The sequence below is a fragment of the Rhinolophus sinicus genome, linkage group LG06 (genome assembly GCF_036562045.2).
Source record: "Rhinolophus sinicus isolate RSC01 linkage group LG06, ASM3656204v1, whole genome shotgun sequence".
Lineage (NCBI taxonomy): Eukaryota > Metazoa > Chordata > Mammalia > Chiroptera > Rhinolophidae > Rhinolophus > Rhinolophus sinicus.
Genome location: NC_133756.1, coordinates 575045 through 599562, shown reverse-complemented (window position 1 = coordinate 599562; position 24518 = coordinate 575045). Strand labels below are relative to the sequence as shown.

The 24518-nt window shown below is 50.7% G+C and overlaps 1 protein-coding gene, 1 long non-coding RNA gene, 1 other non-coding gene and 1 pseudogene across 5 annotated transcripts; 2 read left to right on the top strand and 2 right to left on the bottom strand.

The window, feature by feature from the left end:
- Positions 1-346: 346 nt before the first annotated feature.
- Positions 347-558, bottom strand: LOC109460683 (small ribosomal subunit protein uS14; annotated as a pseudogene).
- Positions 559-2567: 2009 nt separating this feature from the next.
- LOC141572624 (U5 spliceosomal RNA) lies at positions 2568-2684 on the top strand. Its single transcript, XR_012497932.1, has one exon. It is a non-coding gene; the product is annotated as a U5 spliceosomal RNA (small nuclear RNA).
- On the top strand, positions 2577-18833 carry LOC109460685 (uncharacterized). Of its 2 annotated transcripts, XR_012497059.1 has the most exons (5): positions 2577-3328; positions 11446-12620; positions 12801-12966; positions 17668-17846; positions 18604-18833. It is a non-coding gene; the product is annotated as an uncharacterized LOC109460685 (long non-coding RNA). The 2 variants fall into 2 exon arrangements; XR_012497060.1 differs by lacking the exons at positions 17668-17846; positions 18604-18833 and adding an exon at positions 13784-14431 and having other exon boundaries at positions 11446-12966.
- KIAA2013 (KIAA2013 ortholog) lies at positions 14508-20698 on the bottom strand. Of its 2 annotated transcripts, none has more exons than XM_019756284.2 (3): positions 19516-20698; positions 16711-17564; positions 14508-15200 (listed from the first exon to the last, which is right to left on the bottom strand). In XM_019756284.2, the coding sequence occupies exons 1-3, from the start codon at positions 20546-20548 to the stop codon at positions 15183-15185; spliced, it is 1905 nt and encodes a 634-aa protein (XP_019611843.2). In that variant the 5' UTR covers positions 20549-20698; the 3' UTR covers positions 14508-15182. The 2 variants fall into 2 exon arrangements, with proteins under 2 accessions (XP_019611843.2, XP_074190143.1); XM_074334042.1 differs by lacking the exon at positions 14508-15200 and adding an exon at positions 15207-15737.
- Between the last annotated feature and the right edge of the window lie 3820 nt (positions 20699-24518).

Below are 24518 nucleotides of genomic sequence, written 5' to 3'. Positions count from 1 at the left end.
TTTTACCTAATTAAAAATGCATATTGACGATTCTGATACTTGAATTAGTCTCAGGATTTGTGAACCATTGCTCATTTGTGAACCATAGGTCATTTCGAAAAAGTCTAGTGTGGAAATCAATTCAATGTCCTATCAGCTGATGGAAATGTATCAACAGTAAAAGTTATTAAGCTTCTTTCTAAAGGTGAAGCTCAGTGGAAAATAATTGTTTAGCATGAGTAATTCTGTCTCTTGTGGCTTTAGGAAAGTTTTTTGTGCGTGTATGGTAAAATATGTATAACATAAAATTTGCCATTGTAACCATTTTTTTTAATTGAAGTCTTTTTTATTTTATGTACAAAGAGCTGACATTGTTTCTGCAGTGAGGTAGACATCTTGAATGATTCATTCATGGAAGTTCACTTAGTCCAACTTAATGAAGCCTATATCCTTCACATACTGACACATATTGAGGCCGTATTTCTGGATCAGACCGTATCGCTTTGAGCAGACATGGCAAGAACGAGAACTCTGGCCGAATTTTCTTGCATGATTCCAGTAGAGCTGCTGGTGACTCATCTTGCTCTCTTGGATGCAACGAGGTAAAAGGCATTGTAAGCATCTTTAAGTACACAATTCAGTGGCATTAAATATTACATTCACAATACTGTATAACCATCACCAATATTTCCAAAATTTATCATCCCGCCAAACAGAAACTCATTAACCACTAATTCCTATTCCCCTCCTTTCCTCCTGCTACTACCGAGCTGGGGTCCTTCCTCTCACCTGAAGTCAGCCAGCCACAGCCCCCTCTCCATTTCCCATCCCACCCCCTACTATTGCTAATTTCCTCTCTCCCAGATCTTTGCCCTCTCCCATCAATGTTTAAATCCTTTTGTCACTCCCTTGATATCAAAGAAAGGAAAAGGCTTTCTATGACCTCCCACCCCTTCCAGCTGCTCTCTCTCTCTTTCCTCCACTCTCCACCCCCACTCACTCCCTCATCAATTCCTGGCAGTTGGGCTTTCATCACCCCCGCTCCCTGGAACCACCTCTGGCCAAAGTCACCAGCTTCCTTGCTGTGACATCCACTGGCATTTGCAGCTAACTTCGTGACCGCTCATGGACCTTTAACATCACTGACAGCTCTCTTCTTCTGCCCTTGATTTCTCTGTAAGGGCCCCCACTCCTGGTTTTCCTCCTGCCTCCCTGGCATCTTTTAATCTCCTTCAGTGCTCCTCCTGCTGCACCCGTCCCCACCTCCGTTTATACCACCATCCCCTAAGGATCTACCTAGACTGGTCGCTCTCCTCACTTCCCACCTTTTCTCAGGCCTTGCCCCACCCCATCCAGGCCACCACATATTTCTCTCTGGCTTTAATGCTCAAGCTTCCTAAATTACCTCCCCAAGCCTTATCATCTCCTACAATCGCCGCAGTAGCTCCAATGGTTGTCAAACAGTGGTTCTCAGTCTAGCCTGCGTCACAATCCCTGGAGGAGTTGTTAAAACCCAGCTGTTGGACCCCACTCCCAGTTTCAGATTCACTAGGTCTGGAGTGGGTGGGACCTGAGAATTTGCATCTCTAGCAGGTACCCAGGTGAGGCTGATCTGTTGGTCCGGGGACCAGATGGTGAGAAGCACTGTTTTAAAACACTATTCTCTTTGAAAACTCTTCCATGTGCTCCCATTGCCCTCAAGGTAAGTCCAAGCTCTTAGTTTGGCATTGAAGGCAGTGGGTTTACTCACCCCCTCAGCACTGCGCCTCCCTGCCTAGAATGCCCTCACCACGCTCCTACTATGGATTGTTCACTGCTCTGCTCAGATGTCACCCAACATTCTGTGATCAGTGCTCATCACACACACCTGGCTCCCCATCACATAGAACATTCCTTGAAGATGAAATGTTAGGTACGTGCTCTATCTCCAGAACCCAGCCCAGAGTTCAATACATTTTTTTTTATTGTAGGAAGATAATATTGAATGAAGATTATTATTTTCAAGTTTTATTTTATAATTTAATTATAAATTAAATTACAATAATTATAAATTAAACTATAAAATAATTAAAATTACATCATTTTAATTATTTTATTTATTTAAATCCAAAATAAATTTTACTTGGAGTGCCAATTATAAAACAGAAACTTTACACAACTAGACTGAGAAACAAGAGCTTGAACAGGAGGGGGGAGGCGAAAGAAGGGCGAAAAAAATCAAAACAAAACAGGCTTTCCAGGCTGGACCAGAGTCTGGTCTATATCCCTTAAATCTGGCCTCCGCTCTGCCCCCTGGTGGTAGTCCTGGTCCCAGCGTCAAAACGAGTGAACTACTTAAGGTGTTTCCGGAACCGGAGAGTGACGGCTATATTTGCATACCCACAATGCATTGCACACATGATTATTTCTGACCATAAAATAACTAGATTATCCTTCTTACTTTGAACTATTTTTTCCCAAAATGAGATTTATCTCAGGTACTTCTCTGGGAAAAAGAAGGAAGTTCACTAGCTCTTCCGGGTAAATAATCACCATTATAGTGTTAGGTGTAGCAGTTACCCGAGGACTGTGGGCCGTAAGTAATGCGCATACTCTGGTTTCTCTTCAGATCGCATAAATCTTTCGCCTTTTACTAAAGATTTCCGTGGAGAGGAACAATTCTGAGTTTTGAACCAATTTTTTGAGGTCTTGCTTTTTGCAAGACTAACAACTGTGTTTAAAAAGTAGATGTGGTTTTAGCCGCTGACTTTGACATGTTTGTTTTAAGGTTTTGTGTTTTTATTGGTGTTTCTTTGTTATTTTTTTCCGTTTTGTTGTTTTGTTTTTAGCGGTGGTAGAATTGTCTATGTGGTTAAGAAGCGGGGCTGTTCTCACAGTGGGTTTACCGTTAGGGTTAAATCAACTCCAGGAATAGTGAGTGTTTTGATCATAAGTGGCTCCCTGCCTCGTCTCTGCTAATGAACATTTCGGTTTACCAACGCTGTAAATTTTATGGATCTATGTAGTAAAATTCATGCTAAATTTGCAGTTTTAGGGGTTGATTTTAAAGGTCTGGAACGGATTAATCCATTTTGCATTATTTTCTATGGGAAAACTGTGCCTCGGTTTTCGAGGATTATGTCGAAAACCGAGGTACCGCCTTACAGCTTGCCTTACAGCTTGCCGTTCTGCCCGTAAGAAGACATGGGAAACACAAACCAGCTTGAAAGAGGCAACCAGGGAATGCCTCAGACACCTCTGTGCAGTCCCAAGCACAACCTCCTGAGCACCAACACGGAATCATTTTTTAAAAAATGATTCTTGGGCATATCTGTCCATAAACATTTTTTTCCAAGAAGGTAAATGCCTGGTAAGTTCCAGCACCTTTCTGATTCTGGCTGTAAGTGTTGCACTTATTTTCAGTTTTGACTTTTTTAAAACAACGTTTTAAAAAATTGAAGGTTTTCTATGAAATTTTTATCAATATTGCTGTTGGTTTTGTTTTCGTTGCTGATGATGTAATTTAGCCCTAAGACTAAAACGGGTCATTTGTTAAAAAAAAAAGGAATGAGACAATTGATGATGGTTATAATGGATTTGATAAAACTCAAGCAGTGAATTTTTTAACCAATCCCATTGGCCACAACTTAGTTTCTTGGTCACGCCTAGCTGCAAGGCAGGCTGGGAAATGTAGTTTTTCCTCTAGGCAGCCATGAACTTTGCTAATACTATGTGAATACTGGGGAAGAAAACTAGCAGTATCTACCCCAGTAAAGGAGAGAGGGAATCCATCCCGAAGTTCCCTCCTTGGGCTCCCCAAGCTCTTCCCTGTGACCAGTCTTGTATGGAGAACCATGACTCTCTAAGGTCAGGCAGTTACCCACAGTCAAGCCCTGCTCCATTATTCCCAAATATTATTCAAGTGATAGATTATAACATTTTTCTAAAGATATCTATTTTAATAAGATGTAAAATTTGTTTCCCAAATGTTAGTTCATGGACCTCTGCCAATTTCAAATGAGTTTCACTAGCCTAAAAGGTAATACCAAAAAAGAACATATGTGGGGACACAGTCCCAGAGAGCAGTTTCCAGGCTCTCGGCCTCATGTGGAAAGGTGCTGGAAAGGTGCTGGCTCGGGTAGTAGATGGCCATCAGCTGTGACTAGCTGTTTCTGGTTAGCCATTAGCCACTGATATAACTGCCGTGGCTACGTTGGTGGGTTAGTTGGCAGAGAACCAGACGGTGGATTGCAGATCGTGTGGATCCTACTTTGTGTGTCTTGCCCGGCCGCCAGCGAGACTGGGGTGCAGGAAGACCCCTTGTTGGGGTACTGGAGGATGTTTGCTCCCCGTGTCTCCAACCCAGCCGCCAGCGAGAATATAGTGGTATGACTCCCTTATCTATGGCGTCATTGGTGTTCCTTTTTGGCCTCACCATATCCTGCGTTCTTATGCGGGGAGCGGGACCAGAATCCCTGCATGACACATGGTGCAGCGAGCAGGCCAGAGTTTCCAAAGGGGTAATGAAGCAGTTTATACGTATGAAAGGTCAGTTTCACGAGCAGGGTATGGTGCCGGCCAGAGCTCTCTGAAGGATGGTGGAGCAGTTTGTGCCTATGAACACTCAGTCTCAGGAAGCCCTTGAGGCGCGGCACCAGGAACAGGAAACGCAATCTGCTTGGGAGAAGCGTGACCCCTCAGTGAATTGGTGGTCCTCTGAAGCCTCCGGATGGCATGCCGCCCTATTGGCCAAAGCAAGCCAATAGGGCGGCTTTGGTGGTCCTTTTGGTGGTTTGCTGCCATGGGCTCCTAGAGTTGTGGACATTTTACACCAAGGCCTCCACCCAGTCAGACACCTGGCACGGTGAGCAGGATTCCGGCCAAGTAGGAATGGTGTCTGACTCTGGGCAGGAGGACAGGTGGCCTCCCCACAGTGTGTGGTGTCCGGTAGCCGCTGTTCTCAGGAGTTGGACCCCTGAGGAGGGGTGGGAGGACATGGATGGCTCTCCGGCCAGCGTGGAGAAGGCCCTGCAGGTTCTGGCTGAGCGGTTGCCAGAGGAGGCGAAGGGGACAGCCGGCCGTGTGGGCTGGATGTTCCTCACTGTGTTGCATCGTAACACGGAGGCTGTGCTTCATGAACTAGCTCAGGTGCAGGACCAGCAGCCCCTGCGGGAGGCGCTGGAAGCTCGGGTCCGCCTGTTAGAGGAGGAGGCCCCTAGTGGAGACTGAGGCAGAGGCGGAGGACACCGGTGGAGACAGTGTAACTCCCCACCCCCACGCCTGACCCATCGTGCAGCAAAAGGTAAATCATGAACAGCCTTTGGGCCCCCGGGGGTGTTGCTGCTGGCAACCCAGCTGTGACTGAGTTCACGACCTACCCCCCCTTACACTCCCACTGAGTTGCAGGAGCTGGGGAGGCGGTACAGACAGCGCCCTGGAGAGCCAGTCTCGGCTTGGCTACTACGTTTATGGGATGAGGGGGCAGACAGCATTCTCTGCTCCCCAGGCGAGATGGAAAAGCTAGCCTTTGTGATGGGGCATCGGTCCCTGTGACAAAAATTACAGGGTTGCCATAGGTTGGCCCACGACCAGGGCAACCACTCTCTAATGGCGTGGCTCACGGCTGCGGTACGCACCGTATGGGGACAGGCTGGCGAGCTGCCAGACACTGTGAGTCAATGGCAGTCATATACGGAACTTACGCAAATAATCCGTGAAATGGGTATGAGACGTGCTATTTTCAACCCTAATATGCAGAGGCCAGATGACGAGCTTTTTACAGCCAGCATGAGAGATCTGGTTTTCGATACTGCACCTGCGAGTGCTTTTGGATCCTTGGTCACCATTGTTATGCCCTATGTGGGGTGGCGGATCCATGAAGTTACAACTGCCATGGCCACCCTAGGAGATGTTGAAAGCTGGAGGAGAAGGAAGTTAAGACAGGAGGTCCGCGCAGTCGAGACCTGGAGCCCAAACCAAAGGTAAAGGGGCAAGGTCACAGGCCTCAGAGAGTAAGACGCGCACAGATGTGGCATGATCTCGTGGCAGCAGGGGTCGATCGGGAAAAAATAGACCGACAACCCAATGCACTCTTGTTAGAACTTTGAAAACAGTTGCGTCCGGAACAGCAATTCCGGAGAAGCCTAAAGGAGAAGTCTGGGAAAGCGCGACCCGTGTCCCTCCAGGACTTCATGCGGCCGCTTGAGGCCAACTCCTTTCAGCTCGATTAGGGGTGGGGCCAAGGTACCCAGTCAGAGAGGACAACGAGCAGGGACCGGAGGCCCCATGTGGAACTGTCCATACATTGGTCCCCTTCTAATGTGCAGAGGGTTTTGGCCCTAGTCGACACTGGCGCAGACTGCAGTCTTGTTTATGGGAACCCAGAACTGTTCCCTGGACCAGCAATCTGCATTGATGGCTGTGGGGGAAAGACTGACTGTGAAAGCCATTTCCTTACCACTGGGTATAGGAAGGCTTCCCCCTCGTACATACAAGGTTTATGTCTCCCCCGTTCCGGAGAATATTCTAGGGGTGGACGTGCTACATGGCCTCAGCTTACAGACGTCGGTAGGAGAGTTCCGTCTCCGGATCCGGGTGGTGAAAGCGGTGACTCACGGGCATGCTCACCACCTTCTCAAGTGTTGCCACAGCCCTGGCACATGGTTACAGTGCGACAGTACCGCCTGCCAGGAGGGCAGGAGGAGATTGGTCATACAATATTGGAATTGGAGAAGGCACATATTGTGAGGCCGACGCACAGTTCCTTTAACTCCCCAGTATAGCCTGTCAAGAAGCCAGACGGGACCTGGCGAATGACTGTGGACTATAGGGAGTTAAATAAGGTGACGCCACCCTTGCACGCTGCAGTGCCTTCAATACAGAATTTGATGGATCATCTGACTGTCCGCCTGGGAACGTATCACTATGTAGTAGACTTGGCCAATGCTTTTTTCTCCATTGATATTGCACCTGAGAGTCAAGAGCAGTTCTCTTTTACTTGGCACAGGTGGCAATGGACTTTTTAAGTCCTTCCGCAAGGATGCTTGCACAGCCCCACTGTTTGCCACAGGCTTGTAGCCCAGGACTTGGCACAGTGGGATCACCCATCCTCTGTGGTCCTGTTTCACTATGTTGATGATACTCTACTAACATCTGATTCTCTTTCAGATTTAGAGCAAGCAGCTCACTCTCTTCTCCGCCACCTGAAGTCATGTGGCTGGGTGGTGAATGAGGAAAAAGTCCAAGGCCCTGGCTTATCTGTTAAGTTTTTGGGTGTTGTGTGGTCGGGTAAGACAAAGTTCATACCTGAGGCGATTATTGACAAAATACAAGCCTTTCCCCGGCCGACCAAGGTCTCCCAACTGCAGACGTATTTGGGTCTGCTGGGGCATTGGTGGGTGTTTGTACCCCATTTAGCACAAATAGAAAGGCCCTTGTATTCCATGATTAAAAAGGGGGACTCGTGGGATTGGACAGAGGCTATAGAGCAAGCCTTTGTTGCCATAAAATGGGCAGTGCAGCAGGCACAGACTCTATATGGAGCAGACCCTGGTCGTCTGTTTGAATTTGATGTTCACGTAACCCAAGAGGGGTACGGTTGGGGCCTCTGGCAATGGCAAGAGCATCTCCGGTTGCCAGTGGGATTTTGGTCCCAATTGTGGAAAGGAGCGGAGATCCATTACTCTCTAATAGAGAAACAACTGGCTGCTGTGTATGCAGCTTTAGTGGCCGCAGAAACCATCATAGGAACGGCACAGGTGTTGGTTCAAACAAACTATTCCGTCCAGGGGTGGGTCCGTATGTGGATCCAGGGACCCAAAACGGGGGTGGCACAGACCACCACCCTCGCCAAGTGGGGTGCCTACTTGGAGCAACGTAACACCCTTAGTTCAAGCCGTTTGAGCACAGAGCTACAGCAAGTCTTGGGGCCTGTGGAGCTTGTAGCCCAGGCTGAGCCAAGTGCTCTGCCTAGAGGGGAGGACTTGGAGCCCTCACCCTATGGGGAAGGACAGCCCCCAGTACCTGAGGATGCCTGGTTTACTGATGGCTCTCGCCGGGGAGCTGCAGCCGTTTTGGTGGCTATTGGTGAGCAGCCCAAAACAGACACCATTTGGTTTGATACTGGGACGGGCCAGAGTAGCCAATGGGCTGAGCTACGGGCTGTGTGGATGATAATCAGCCACGAGCCTGGGCTCCTAGTTATTTGCACTGACAGCTGGGCGGTGTTCCGGGGCCTAACGTTGTGGCTCCCTACGTGGAAACACCAAAACTGGTTGGTAGGACACCGTCCACTGTGGGGTCAAGCCATGTGGCAGGACCTCTGGGACCTAGGGCAGAGAAAGGAGGTGACCCTAATGCATGTCACAGGTCACTCCCCCTTAGTGTCCCCAGGTAATGATGAAGCAGATGCCCTATCATGGATCTGATGGTTAGAGCTGCTGGCCCATTGGCTGCATAGGAAATTGCAGCACGCTGGAAGCCGAACCATGTGGCAGGTGAGCAGACACTGGGGTCTGCCTTTGAAATGGCAGGAGATAGCAGATGCCTGCTATGACTGTGCTGTCTGTGCCCAGGACGGCCCCCAAAGGCGGAGGCTCCCCTGGGAGACACAGCAGATTACGCGAGGGAGGGTGCCCCTCACTCGCTGGCAAGTGGATTACATTGCACCTCTGCCTAAGGCCCGCAATGTGATGTGTGCGTTCACAGCAGTGGACACTGCTACGGGGTTGATGTTTGCTTGGCCGTGTCTGGCTGTGGATCAGCGGCATACAGTGGTCGCCCTTACATGGCTGTGCGCCCTCTATGGGCGCCCCCAAGTTGTTGAAATTGATGGGTACTCATTTTACGGGGCAAGAAGTGCAGCACTGGGCTGCCAGGATGGACGTGCAATGGTTGTTTCACACCCCGTACAATCCACAAGCAGCTGGCATGATTGAATGCTACAACGGGCTTTTGAAGCAAGGCCTCTGGGTGTCAAAACACCCTCCCACGATGTGCGACTGGGCCTCACGTCTGTGGGATGTCTTGAGAATCCTGAATGAGAGACCACGGAAGGGAGGGCCCACACCAGTAAAAGCTCTGCTACATCGAACGGCCGCTCCCATTCAATTACAAGTTACCACAAGTGAGACTCTGTTAAAGCCAGGCTACGGCAGGAATGGAAACATTTTGCTGCCAGCACCCACATGCTGGAAAGTAGGGAAATGGCAGCAATGGACTTGGCCCTGCTGGGTCAAAAGCCCCCACTGTCGGTGTTTGGGCCTGATAGCCCAGTGGAGGGCTGGTTTGACCCATGATTTGCAAGTGACACCAGGGGTGGTGGCTGAGTGGCCACTGCAAGTGACTGTGGTATACAGAGATCCTGATGCCAGGATGACTTTGTGGGGAACCTATGTGCTCTAGCTATGGCCTATTATGGGGTCCCCTGTTCTGCTACATGTTGAAACTATGCAAGGGACCCCGAACACTGCCATAAAGGTCTGGTACCACAAATCAGGAAAGGTGCCAGTGGCAGCGAACCTCCTTTCCCAGGACAAAATGCTAGCATGTATCCTCCCAGATGGAAGGGATTTGCCATTGTTGGTTCCTAAAACTACTATTCCTTTCTGCCTGTAGGTGCCTATGGGCTAATACGGCACAGGGCCCCTCACAGAAGACATTTGTCACTTAGATTGTGAGGCAAGACCCTGTAGGGGTGGAGTGTGGGGACAGAGCCCCAGAGAGCAGTTTCCAGGCTCTCGGCCTCATGTGGAAAGGTGCTGGCTCGGGTAGTAGATGGCCATCAGCTGTGACTGGTTGGCCATCAGCTGTTACCAGTTAGCCATTAGCCTCTGATATAACTACCATGGCTATGTTGGTTGTTTGGTTGGTTGGCAGGCAGAGAACAAGACGGCGGATTGAGGATTGTGTGGATCCTACTTCATGTGTCTCGCCCGGCCGCCAGTGAGACTGGGGTGCAGGAAGACCCCTTGTTGGGGTACTGGAGGATGTTTGCTCCCTGTGTCTCCAACCCAGCCGCCAGTGAGAATATAGTGGTATGACTCCCCTATCTATGGCTCCGTGGGTGTTCCTTTTTGGCCTCACCATATCCTGCGTTCTTATGTGGGGAGCGGGACCAGATCCCTGTATGACAACATATTTTCGTACAACTAAATGTATTCCATTTAAAGGACTGCTCTTCATTCTGATATTATGCCATTTCTACATTTTTAATGTTAAAATGTGTTTTAAGAAATTATGGTGGTAGTGGATAGCATTTATTTGCTTGACAACTTTGTGTGGCCTTAGATTTTGTGTGTGTGTGTGTGTGTGTGTGTGTGTATGTGTTTGTGTTTTAATTTTACTTGATGCTTCAAATCTAAATGTTTGGAAACCCTTCCAGAGCAGTTTACTACATAATTTAATATATAGTCTGTGTGTAAAGCACCCTGAGAATTACTGTGTGAGGACAGAGCCAGGAGAGCAGTTTCCAGGCTCTCGGCCTCACGTGGAAAGGTGCTGGCTCAGGTAGTAAATGGCCATCAACTGTGATTGGATGGCCATCAGCTATGGCTAGTTGGCCATCAGCTATGGCTAGTTTGCCATCAGCTGTAACCGGTGAGCCATTGGCCACTAATATAACTGCTGTGGCTACGCTAGCAGCAGGTGGTGGCTGGCAAGCATGGATTGCAGTTAGCACGGCGGATTGCAGTTAGCAAGGGGTTGGTTGGTTGGCAGAAAAGCAGACGGCAGATTGCACATCATGTGGCTCCTGCCTCCTGTGTCTCCAGCCCAGCCGCCAGCGAGAATATAGTGGTATGACTTCCCTATCTATGGCTCCGTGAGTGTTCCTTTTTGGCCTCACCATGTCCTGCATTCTTATGTGGGGAGCGGGAGCTGAGACCCTGCATGACACTCCCAAGAACCAAAGGCTATCAAGACGATTAAGATGAATAACCCTAATTTCCTTTGGAGAACCAGCCTCTCCTATTATTTTCTGTTTAGTGGTTTGAGATTGACCAGCTCTGAGGAGGTGGCCTGAGTGGCTTAACCTAATTATCATATCCCTTGCACCTGGCCACAGCGATGGGCCACCCAATCAAGGGTGAAGCTCAGCACTTTAGTTAGGAATGCTGGGGTTCAGACTCTGCTGGCCTTAGCTGGCCTTACTAGGAGAACATCAATCTTGTGATAACTGACTTCACTTTTTTTTTTTAATCTCATGTTTGTTTTTTATTGGGGAATATTGGGGAACAGTGTGTTTCTCCAGGGCCCATCAGCTCCAAGTCATTGTCCTTCAATCTAGTTGTGGAGGGTGCAGCTCAGCAACAAGTCCAGTCGATATTTTCAATCTTTAGTTGCAGGGGGCACAGCCCACTATCCCATGCAGGAATAGAACCGGCAACCCTGTTGTTTTAAAGTCAGGCATCCTTAGAGCTCGTGCTCTAACCAACTGAGCCATCTGGCCACCCCCTGACTTTTCTTTTCTTTTTTCTTTTGTTACCACAGGGTAGCCAGTCTGAGGATGGAAGCCCATCTTCAGGAAGCAAGAGAAGGATCCTGCTGAAGTGACTTGAGTCTGGATCAAGCCATTCCTGAAGCTCCTACTAGACTACACTGTTATGTGAACCAGCACTTTTCCTCTTGTGTAAGCCAGTTAAAATTAAGTTTTGTGTCACTTGCAACCCCAGAAGTCTTAATTGAGACACAAGGATCAAATGACAGAATGCATGCAGATGCAATTCAACAAGCATTCTTTGAACACCTATCCTGTGCCAGGCATTGTGCTAGTTTCTGGCCATCCAAGGGTGATACAGTCACTGCCTTTCCGGAACTGAAGCTAGTGGGGAAGTGCCAAATGTGCAGATGTTCATCAAACGTGAACTTTTCCACTTTGTCACCAAGGGCCAGATGCACCGCTTGCTAGAGGATTCACAAGGAACATTGACTGAAGCAAACGGTTATCTGAAGCTTCCATGGGTCGAAGTCCCCAGGAGTGGCTCCCAGGAACCAGGAGCGTCAGACTGTAGGTGGCTTGTTTGGGGAGAGGCTGTTTGCTGGGCCAGTGCCCAGCAGCTGAGATGACCCCACCCCCCGAACCTCCTTTCTGCAGAGAGGGTAACTGCCCCATGGTGAGTGGGGTGATCTGTCCAATTGCCAGAGCTCTAACCAGATATCAGAAGCTTGGGCCACTGCTGCTTCCGGGGTGGGGGTGGGGGTAAAAACAAGACCCCAAAGTGCAGGTTATTTTGTTAAGGTTTTTTTAAAGTCAGGCATCCTTTTGAGGATCTGAAGAAAGATACAGAAACTCTCCTCATGAAAACAAAAAGTCCACACATTTTGCAATTCCAGGGGTTCACGGTCCCTTGTGGCCAGGTTATGGACTCTGGAGCAAGAAAAGCTCTAAGGTTTCTTCTCTCCCAAGGTCCTGTGAGTCTCTGTGTTCTTGGTTTGTTATCACCCTTGAAACGTTCCATTTCTTCACTGGAAGAATATGTGCGTCTTAGTAGTTTGGTCTATAACAGAATACCATACCCTGCTGGGCTTGTAAACAACAGAAGCATATTTCTTACAGTTTTGGAGGCTGGCAGTCTGAGATCCGGATGCCAGCAGGGCCCGCATTCTGATGAGAACCTCTTCTGGGTTGCAGACTGCTGTCTTCTCCTGGTGTCCTTACATGGCAGGTAAAAGACTAGAGAGTTCTGTGGAGTCTCTTCTATTAGGGCAGTGGGGGCCTGAGCCTGCCAGGGCTGGCTGAGGAGAATGTGTCTCAGAATTCACACTGGAGGGGGCCCTTGTCCACTGTCCCCATCTCCCATGGGGGAAGGGCTGCCCCAAGCAGTATTATCATTTGTATGCTTCAGGGCTACACACGCGCTAGTGCCACGCAGCTTCCTGAAGGTGAGAGAGAAGCTAAAGCAAGGTGCTATCAGGTCCTTATACCATGCGGAGCTGGTGGCTGCAACGGCGGCAAGAGTCAGCTGTGGGCTGAGAGGACGTGAGATGGGGCACAAGAGGCGTGTGGTGCAGGTAGGCTTTCGGGGAGTCAGTCCATTTCCAAACAACTTTTCAGCTGTTGAGAAGTACTGGGTGGCATGCAATCAGATTTTCCGTACCAGGTTCCTGCCCCTGAAAAAGCAACGTGATAAATAAAGCCTTTGATATCCCACCCAAGAGGCTGCGGAGACAGCTCCTCCCAGGGCACGAGTGGACTGTGAGGTGGCCCCACCAGTCAGTGCCTAGCTTGCGGCCGGCTGAGGCCCGCCAGCATTTTCCTTCTGCGAGGGGTGATGCATAGAGGCACTGCAGAGGTTCAGGTAGAGAGTCACTTTTACAGCGGGCTGCTGCTGCCATCCTGGATGGGAGGAGAAACGCTTTACCCACTTCCCATCTTTCAGGATCCATCAGAGGAGCAGAATGAGGAGGAATGGAGGACGGGGGCTCAGAGAAAGGCGGGGCCCAGGGCAAGCCCGAGTTGGCATTCCCGCCTGGCACTCGCTGCTTGCTCAGTCCTGGGCAAATTGTTCAGTCAGAGGTTATTTCCTCGTCTCTCAAATTGGGATCTTAACCCTCAGCAACCTCCTCCCCCATAGGGCCACATTCATGTAAAATCCCTCACACATATGGTGAGCACTAAGTAAGAGCTATAATTCACAAATACCAGTTTATTGAAATTCTGGTTGTTCAGCCAGTATCTCTAGGGCACCAAGTACACGGGTTCGTTTTTACATTGATAGGTACCCACATGTTGGGTTTCAAGTTAAACAGAGTGAGTGGGGCTATGAAGTGTGGCTCTTGACAAGCAGCTTCCAGTGACGCAGTGACTGAAAGGCATGTCACATTATAGGTCCTGCTCCTTGAAATGGGCAAGCCAGCCAAGGGCCCAGGCAGGAAGAGGAAGGCATTTCTGAGCTCTCCACTATCCAGAGCATAAGTGGAAAGTACATGGGACTGAAGCGCCTGGAAAAGCAGGGCAGCTGGTAGTAGAGCCTGACACTTGTTTACTTTGTCACCTAGCCATCTGTTGTGGGCCACAGTTTCTTGGCAAACAAACCAGGCTTCCAGGTGAGTCAAACTGCTTAAACCAACCACAACACTGAGAATGCCGGCCTCCCCAGGTGTGTACTGCCATGCCCAGCTCAGTCTTTTCTGGTCCAGGGGCCAGCTCCATTCTCCCCACAAAGGTAGGGAACCGTATCTTAGTTTCAGGGAAATGACATAAGGCCCACTCAGGGTTTTTCCTGCTGCCTAGTGCTATGGCCAGCAAAACCCAGGGCAGGCAAGTCTAGGCTATTTAGGGTAGGTAGGAGAGGCCACTGTACCAGAAAAAGGACCGGGGTGATGCTTCACCAGCCCACCTGGCCGGGATACCCCGAGAACCCCCCAGGGGAGCAGAAAGGTGGCCTCCTCTATATCTGAGTGTTCTCCGAGCGTAGACGTGGGAAACACAATTCCTGTTGTTACAGCGGGGTTAGGGGGCTGGCCCTTCCGCTTCAGACACTACCCAAAAGTCTGGTGATGGGAGGGAGACAGGCCCTCCGGAGGTTTCAACCACACACAAACCGGTCATGAAAGTTTGAAAGAGATTTATTTAAAAACAGAACAAAAGAAAGCTTTGGTATTTCAAAACCCAACAATCATCAATCACTAGAAAGTTAAACACCTCCCCGAAAGCCCAGAAGTACAAAACCACAGCTCTCCACAGGCTCATGATAAGACAATGTGCAAACCCGAGGATGACCCGAGACCCACGCCCTCCACGCTGGCAGCGTGTGGGGCCTCCAAACACCACCCCGGCGGCGAAATCACCGCCAAGATTCACTGTCTAAGGTGGATGCAAAAGCCATTCAGCAAAATGTCAACAATAAATTAAAAATTCAGTCAAGAAGCAACACATTAAATTAGGAAAAAAGCCAAAATTTTTCCTAGACAAGAGTCTTTTCAAAAGAGGTTCTATTTCCTGGGCCCGAAGGAAGGGGGAAAGTGGAAGGAGCGAGTTCAATTTCAAGTATGTTCCACACAGTTCATTTTATTGAGTGGAAAGCTTACAAAAAGTCCACTGGCCCCTCCCCTCCCGCTCCCCAATGCAAAGTCCTGAACATCCGCACGCACGTCTGCGTCACTGGTGTCCCCAAAACAAGGCACAAAAGGGTGGGTGCTTTCAAAGGATCCCTTGTTCGTAGCAGCAGGACTGAGTGCTGGGTGTCTTGTGCAATTGGTGGCTGAAAGCAGGGCTGCTGGCTCGCTCAGACACTGGGGTCTTCCTGTTCAATTAACAAAACAAGCTGTTACTGCTCGCTGCCAACTCTGCGGACAGCTACAGAAACACTAAGGGAAGCAGGCGATGGCGGCGGCCCTGGTGACGCCCCACCCTGCGACAGCTCCTGGCCCAGGGACAGGCTAGAACTACCACGGAGGTAGTGGCTTGGGGACTCCTCAGGCTGGTGCAGTGATCGCTGGGCTCTGCTGTGGTGTGGACCTGGGGCAGGACCCCATGAAGGCACTTTGCCTTGTCCCCCGGATTACGTGGGGAACCAAGGTGGATGGGTATATGCCAGATTAAGAGCAGAGAAGCCGACCAGCCAGCAGGCAAAGCAGCCCACCAGCTACACAAAGAGGCTGCAGTGCAAACCCACACAATGCAAATGAGCAGCGTTCTAGCACAGCTGGCCCTGCACTTGTCTTTTTCATCTGATTTTCCATTTGTTCTTCAAGCTTGAGGAGCTCAGACCTGCCTCCCACTCTTCTCCCAGTCCTTCAGGTCGAGCGCTACTTCCTTCTAGTCCAGGCCACAAAGCCCTCTGTGGAGGTGAATGAGGCATTTCTTAGAGCGTCATGTACCTCTCTACTCTCACCATCTGGGGAGGGGAGGGGAAGGGAGGGAAATGGGGAGGAGGGGAGGGGAGGGAAGGGGAATGGAGAGGGAATGTAGGGGAGGGGAGGGGAGTAGAGAGGAAGGGAGGGGGAGGGGAGGGAGGGGGGAGGGGAGGGAGGGGGGAGGGAATGTAGGGGAGGGGAAGGGGAGTAGAGAGGAGGGTAGGGGAGGGAGTGTGGAGGGGAGGGGAGAGGAAGGGAGGGGAAGAGAAGGAAGGGGAGGGGAGGGAAACAAGCTCTGCTCCCTCAACAGCACTCTCCTGTGACTGCCAACAATGACCTCCCTTCTGGTCTTTCTCTTGGGAAATCCTGACAGTGAGAAAGCTCGGAGCACTGGGTGACAGGGCAGAGGAGGTGGCCTCCCGAGACACCAATCCTGATCCCTAAGATATATTCTGGAGGAGAGCCTCACAGCAACGGTGGTCAAAGTCACGGCTTCCTGGGGGCAAAGATGTCTCAGGAAACAGGAGGGGACTGACCTTGTCCTGTTCCGACAAGATAAGCACCTTGGGCTGGCCCTTGGTGACAGAATGACCTGGGAACCACGGTGGACAGGCCCTCGGGTGAGGTGGGGGTTCCACCAGCAGTTTAGATAGAGGCTTCAGGTCAATGTAGGGGTTCGCTGAGATTTACGGGGGAGGGGTGGGAGACAACTGCCCCCATGCCTGGGAGGCCGGGGACTCACCTATCCACACCTGGTTTTCTACAGGTGTCCCTTCCTATGGGCTCCTCTCGAAAGTCACTTTTTAATGTCCTTTCAAAACACACTCGCTCCTCTCTCTAGGTTGAGGGCTGAGGGCACTGGCTTAAAAGGACAGCCCGTGACTGCCCAGGCGTCACCCCCTCCTGGACTCAGGAAAAAGCCGGGCCTTGGGCGCTGTAGACACAGGGGGTTTATACCTTACTCCTGAAGAGGGGCTTGGCCCCTGGCCCACAGTACTCGTTGTAGATGAGCTTGAAGAGGAAGAGGTGGAAGAGGGTGATGAGGGAGGCCACGCTGAACCAGAAGAGGAACGGCAGCCCGGGGTCCTGCTGGGCCATGTGCTCGTCGTGGGCCAGGATGGCCTTGAGGTGCAGCGTGTGCCGCAGGTCCTGCAGGTGCGTGAGGTCGGTGGAGATGTACAGCAGCGGCGTGATGGGCTGTGTCACCATGACCGAGAAGGTGTGGCCCTGGGGCGCCGAGGTCAGCTCCACGGGCTCTTGCAGGCAGCCCGCCTCGCAGGCGTAGATCTTGCCGGGCTGGCCGTGGGGCTCCACGGACACGTGCAGGTACGGCTTGCCCTCGGGGTCCGCCAGCACTGCCAGGTTGATGTGGTCGTTCTTGTAGCGGATGCCGTGCAGGGCGTAGCTGTTGTGCAGCACGTCGGGGTCGGCCTGGAACTGGAGGTGGTTCTCGGTGAACTGCAGCCCCCCGAAGCTGAGCACCATGCCTTGCAGGATGCCGGGGGCGCCCACCTTCACCAGCCCCTTGCAGCCGCGCTTCTGCAGGGTCAGCTTCCACAGGTCAGACAGCTGCAGAATCTGCTGGACGGAGGCCAGCCAGCCCGGCCAGAGGTTCTCAGCGTGCATGGTGGCGTGGCCGCTGAAGCAGTGATCTTCGTAGCTGAGCGTCGACTCCATCTGCTCTCGCTCCTTGTGGCTCAGGCTGGGGCTGAGAAGTGGGGCTGCTGAGCAGGACAGCATGTAATACAGGGTCAGGTTCACGGTCAGGCCAGACGGGGTGTGGGCATCCGTGATCTTCTTCATTTCCACACCTGTAATGCCACAAGGATTGAATGTTAAGAAGGGAATGGCAGGGTTGGGAGGCTGAGGTTATGAAACACATCGAGAGCAGCAGAGACACTGTTTTGTCCCTAGGGATGCAAGTTCCAGTCTCCGTCAAGTAAGACAGAAAGTCATCCTGCCCGGCTTCCTCACATGACCACCTTGAGCCCTGGGGGCCTGAAACCAAAAATCCTGTGAAGAGCAGTGGGGCCTCCTGCCAGAGCTCAGAACACAGACTTAGCCAGGACTTGGAGCCAACCCCACGGTGCCACGTAAGTCCCGTCCCCCAATCCCGGACACTGTCATCAATGCCCTGGCCTGTCTTGGGCTTCTCTCCTCTCACATCTGTCTCTCCAGTCCTGTAGCTTTACAGGACCTCTGAACACAGGCTCCCCCAAGTTTGTAGGACCTCTAGACTCAACCAGCTAACCGCCCGCCTGGTACCTCCAACTGGACGTCTGACAGGCATTCTGAACTTGACACGGTTGAATTCTTCGAGCCCCAAACCTATCCTTCCCCAACTTGTCTCCAGACACCTGCTCAAGTCCTCCCCTAAAATTCAGGAGTCACCCTCAAGTTCTCACTCCCCCAGCTAGTCCTTGGAAAGTCTGGGCAGCTTCACCTCCAAAAGTATCAGAATCCATCCACTTCTGTCTCCACGGTCACAATTCTGGTCCCAGCCACCCTCCTCTCTCGCCTGGGCTCCATGCTCCACTTTTGTCCCGGTGGTCTACAGTCTGCATCCAGCAGCCAGAGGGATCTTTAAAAATGGGCATCAGATAGTCTCTGCCCTGCTACCGTCCTCGTTATTCAGGTCTCAGCTTAAGTGTTTCCTTCTCAGAGAAGCCTCCCTGACAACTGGAGCAAAACAGAGGCCCCACCCCACTCCCACACACCCTCACCTGCTCCCATTCCAGTCACCCTCAAACATGCTTTTAACCTTTCTCCATAGAACTTCTTACCCTAAAAGGTATCTTGCTTCTGTATTGAAATTTTCACTTTTCTAATATTTGTCTTCCTCCCATTCAGAATTTCGGCAAGTACCATGAGGGCAGGAACTTTGTTTTGTTCACTTCCATCTCCTCCATGCGAGAACAGACCCCGGCAGAAGCATTCAATACTTGCTGAATGAATTAGACTCTGAGCAACTAAATATATGGATTCAAACAACTACTGTGTTTCCCCGAAAATAAGACCTAGCTGGACCATCAGCTCTAATGTGTCTTTTGGAGCAAAAATTAATGTAAGACCTGGTCTTATTTTACTATAAGACCCGGTCTTACTTTACTATAAGACCGGGTCTTATATTAATTTTTGCTCCAAAAGACGCATTAGAGCTGATGGTCCGGCTAGGTCTTATTTTCTGGGAACCAGGGTAGAACCCTGGAAACCAAAATCTCTTATCTAGAACCGGCCTTTCTTTTCTTAAACAGTCAAGGGGGAAAGAAGTTTTCATTTGACAGGAGCCTCCCACCTGCTGAGAGATCCCACTGCCTCCTTGTGAAAAAGCTGCCGCCACACCAGCCAGGGCACACCTCAGCCTCGCGGGAGGTCAAGAAGCCCATGGCTTGTCACTAGCCAGATTGTGGGGAACTGAAGAAAGAATGGGGATCAGCCAGGCCTCTCTCTGCCTGTTGGTTTATCCTTTGCGAACTGACCTCCAAAACCACTCTGCTCAAATCAGGCCTTACCAACAACAAGACCTCCCCTCTGTGCTCATTTTTTCGTTAGAATCTCACAAAAGCCCTCTGAGGCAGGTGCTGCTCCTGTTCCAAGGACACATGACACCCAGCAGTGGAGGAGAGTCAACCCCAGGTCAAACACCAAGCCCAACTTTTAACCATCCCGTTGCTCTCCTTCAGTATCGCTTCCGCAGACTCTGGAGGGGCATCTCCAGGGTGTGAGGTGTGGACTATGAACCAAGCACCTGCCAGGCCTCACCTGGGCTGAAGAGCTGAGCCCAAAGGCGCTGGTGGTCCTGCAGCAGCTCAGCGGCAGGCATCTCCAAGAGCTCCAGCATTTCCTTCCGTGCCAAGTCCTGGAGCACCTTGAGCTCCTTGGCTGCTTTGTTTTTGAGCACCTGGGGGTTAACAGGACCTGAGACATGCACTACCCACAGCACCGTCTCGTCCAGCTGCGTCTTGGGAGCCACCTGGAGCCGGTTCACTAGTTTCTTGGCGGCCACCACCACCAGGTGCACCAGCCCCGTGGGAGAAGGCGGGGACCGGCCCGAGTAGAGGAGGAATTGATGGTCTCCGACCTTCTCCAGAGTACTGGTGAAGGCCCTGGGAGACGGGCCAGCAGTGGGCCCCACAGTCTGCAGCGCGGCCACGCGCTCCGTGGGGTTGTTGAGCTGGATGCGCTGCAGGTAGACGTGGGGTCGGCCCCGGTGCGCCAGAAAGTCCTCTTGCAGCAGGACACAGTCGCGGCCGGATCCCGTGACAAGGCCGGAGGCCGAGGCTGGCCCGGGGGCGGCGGCAGCAGCACCGAGACCTGGGGTCCCGAGCTGCAGGCAACGCACGCGGCGCAGCAGCCCTTCACGCAGCAGCAACACTGACTCTCCAGCTTCGGAAAGCGCACTCAGCGGGCGCAACTGCACGAAGGGCAGGAAGTCCGGCGCCACGGCGGGCTCCCGCTCTCTGGGGGTCACCCACAGCCGGTTGGCAGCCACGTCCAGGGCCAGGAAGCCGTTGGCCACCAGGGCTGGCACTCCAGGGCCCAGCGGCACAGCCTCGCCGCGCTCCCGCAGGCCGCGCCAGGCGCGGGTGGCCGCCTCCAGGCAGGCAGAGGGCTCGCTGGCACCGCGCTTGCCGCTGGCCCAGGGCAGCAAGTGCAGGCCGCCCGCCGCCCGCCGCGCCCCGGAGCCCCCGAACCACAGAAGCAGCAGCAGGAGGCCAAGCAGGCAGAGTAGGCGGCGGGCCCAGCTGCTCGACAGCAGTCCCGGGAGCCCCTTAAGCCGCTGCTGCAGCCACATCGGGCCGCCAGGCGCGGGCGCGGCGCGGGGGCGGCCGCTGGGCCCGCCGCCCAGCCCACCGGCCCGGCCGCCCGCGCCTCACTCCCAGGACTGGACCGCGGCGCCCACTCCAGCGCCCACTCCGGCCCCTGTCGCAGCCGCCACCGCCGCTTCCTCTTCTTTCTCGGTTGCCTCCGGCCGTCAAACGACGCTGGCCGTCAAGCGCCGCCGAATCTTTTGCGACATATGGAAACGATAAGGGCGGAGAAAGAGGAGAAGGGCGGGCCAGAGGGGAGGAGGCGGAGCCACAGCGAGGAAGGGACGAGACTCGCTGGGGGCTGGACCACGTGTAAGGGGCCTGCAGCGTGAAGGCGAAGGGAGGAGAGACATCTCGGGGGCGACTGAAACATCCAACTCACTTGTGGAAAAAACACCTGAGCCAGCCAAGCAGGACACGTGTGGAGCCCCGTTTGCTACTGATGGATTCAACAGCCCTAAGATTAAAAACAATAAAACATTTTTTCTGTATAAATGACCATCCTCACTGCAAAACAACTTAGTACAGAAATTTTTAAAAAGAAAGGAAGGAAGAAAAGAAAAAAGAAAGTAATCACTGTAAACTAGACTTCTTAGGAAATACTTTGTTGACAACTCTTGCAGACCTGTCTGGCTGCGTGTATGGCGCATGGGACTAAAGTTTGGCCGAGGACTGTCTATTTCTGGGCCACACCAAGTCATCTTCATATCCACCCTGCGTTTTAACTTATTACGTAACATGACACTAAAGTCTCATAATTTGAAAATGCTTTATTGTGAATCATCGAGGCAAAAGTGAAATTTTGCTTTGTTTATGGGGAAAAAATTCAATGTGAGCACAGGGGCAGAATGGGGCGATTGTTTCCATTTTGGTGTAAAGACATTCCAAAGCCAGACAGTGCTTCCCAGTTGTTGAAAATGTAATGGTTATTTGAGGTGGCTTCTTGTGGTCTGTGAGCAGACACAGATTTGTTTGCCCAGTTCGAGGGCCAGCGCCCTGTGAAAAGGTGCCTGTGCAGGTGATCCAACAGTATGCTTACCTTTTTTTTTTTTGTTATTATTAAAACACAAAATTCTGAATTACCACCGGGAGTTCACAAACCCCACAGAATATGTTTGTGGATGTGCAGAAATCCATCCATGCCCTACAGTTAGAGACAGGATCCACCCAAACCCCCACCTGTGAAATGAGGATGACGCTGTCTCTCATTTTCTTGAGGAATAAATACGTTAATACAGGTAAAGCAAGCAAGGTGCATGACACACAGTAAGTGCTCAGTAAATGTAACCCATATCATTTTGTTAATGCTATAAACATCCATGTTATAGGCATATATCTAGACCCACTTGTGTGAATGTTTCCGGGGGGAGCAATTTCTGGAAGCAGATTCCTACGTCAAAGGGAAGACTCATTATTCGTGCTCTTAACTCCCTCACCAATCTCACACACTCCAGGGGGAGGGGACTCCCAGCCAAGGTCAGCAACACAGCCACAACAAAGCTAGGGGGTTAAGAGCAAGGACCCTAGCATCAGGCTGCCTGGGTTTTGAATTGTGGCCTTCTCCCTTGCTAACAAGACAACTAACTTCCCTGGGCCTGTTTATCCATAAAATGGGGATCATGAGACAGAGTAGGATTGCTCTAAGGCTTAAACTGGACAAGCACGTGAAGCATTTAGAATAGTGTCTGGCTTAAAATAAATCATTTTAATTTATTTTTACTTGGAAACAGAATACACGTGTACATGATGCAAAACTCAAAATACGCAAAAGGGTCAAGAGTAACAATTAAGTCTGCCTCCCTCCTGGGGCCTCAGCCAATCTGTTCCTCTCCCCAGATGCAACCACTGCCACTGGTTCCTTGGATATTCTTTCAGATATTCTATTGGTTTGCAGATATATAGATATGCAATACATCCATATTTTTTTCTTTTACAAACATGGTAGCATATGATGTGCACTTGCATCTTACTTTTTCACTTAACGGAGCAGCCTGGAAATTCTATTTGTATTATTATTATTAAAAGGGCTAAGTGCCAGTGGGACTAGTTGATGGGTGGAAAGGGGGAGGAGACTGAGGACCCGCTGGCAGCACAGAGTGTGGCTGTCGGTTCACTGAGGCCATAGCTCTCTCTTGGGCCAAGAAAGGACATGGATAAAAGAAGAGAAGGAAAGTGAGAAAAGTCCCTGTGGCATTGGACAACTGCCCTCCAGGCCAGCTATCCTTTCTGCACCTTCCCAGAAAAGCAGGGTCCTGCGCCTTTAACTGCATAGTACGTGCTGCACGTACAAGGAGTAACATCTGGCGAGCAGCTACCCCTGTTAAAGAGACAGGCTCTCCTTTTGGATGAAACTTGGACTGGGTTCAAGTTCTAGCAATCTGATGAAGGGAGGAGGATACACATACCAAAGGTATGGAGGCAAGTGTTGCCAGGGTGAATCCTTTCTCCAAGGGGGGCCAACAGCCTTCAAGATTCCTTCCCTCTCCTGATTTGCAACGACTCTGGGGACTTGGGCCATAGGAACCTCACTACCCAGGGATTTTTTTCTGTTTACAGAAAATCACCACTGAGGTTCTCCTTAGGTCCCAGCAAATGGAGAATTAGAGCCAGCTTCCAAAAGCTGCCTCCCTTACTGTGGTTCCACGTCAGCTGTGTGACTTCAAGCAGGTTGTATCACTTCTCTGAGCCCCCATTTCCTCGTTTCACAAATGGGGCAACACTGCCTAATTTGAAGGGCTGTCTGAAACAAGGAATGAAACAGCTTTGAAAACTGAGCCAGGGACATATGCTCACTCTCCTCCATTTCCTCCTCGAAAGGTCTGGAATTTCAATCTGCAACCTCCTGAATTCAAAAACATCCGGTGGATTCTGGCACCAAATTCTGTCCCCAGCTGCAGAAACTCCCCGCCTGGGTCCCAGTTGGGTGGTAGAGGCTGTGGATTTCACTCATGCTTCTTCTCTTTATTTGCTTTGTGCCTGGGGCTTGCTGCTGGGGCCCTCCGGGCCTTACTTCTACTGGTACCATCTGTACAACGAATAAATCTCTGTACCATGAGATGATCTCCTGGGTTCCCAGGGATTGTACCTATCTTCTAAAAATAACATGTGTCGGTTTTGTTTGGTTTGTACAAATAGTATATATTCATTGTAAAAAAAAATCCTAAAAAAATTACCTGTCAATAATATACATAAATATGTATATAATATATAATGTTATATACGATATATATAATATATTTGACATACTAATATATATTATATATCTTAGTATATATATAGTATGTGTTATATATACATATACATATATATTCCCACATCCTAGAGATAATCACTGTAAACATTTGGCTGTCGTTACCTTTTATCATTATCTCTATGCATCGTATCTATAAGAATATATTTTTACTGAGTGGGGTCATACTGTGTATATGGCTTCTTCCACTAAACACTATCTTGGGAGTGTATTTTCCTTGCTGGAACAGCCTTAGATACTGTTGATTTCTTTTCTCAGTGGCTACGCATGGCTTGCTTTATGTTGCTCATGACATTCCTTCTCCTTTGACCCTTTGTTCCACTGGCAGGGGGGCAGCCCCTAACCACCAGGGTCGCACTCACCACCCATTCTTCTGGAGCCTACTCCTCTGGAAAGAAGCCCCTGGATCTCTGTCTGAGGGTCTCTTCAGAAGAAGGGAGGGTTTGTTTTCCCCCCCAAAGGTGAATGCCCTTACTAGCTGGCATCTGCTCCAGGCGCCCTTGTTCTAGAGGTCCTGGAGTTGATTGTTGGGCTTTGAGAAGACCCAGTCTGTGAAGAGACCCTAAACAATTTATGTATGTATGTATTTATTTATTTATCATTCATTCATTCATTCATTCATTCATTCATTCATCAATGAGACCTCAGGTGCAAGACCTTCCTTGGCTCATATGTTCCCTTTGCCTCCTGGGGACATATAGGCA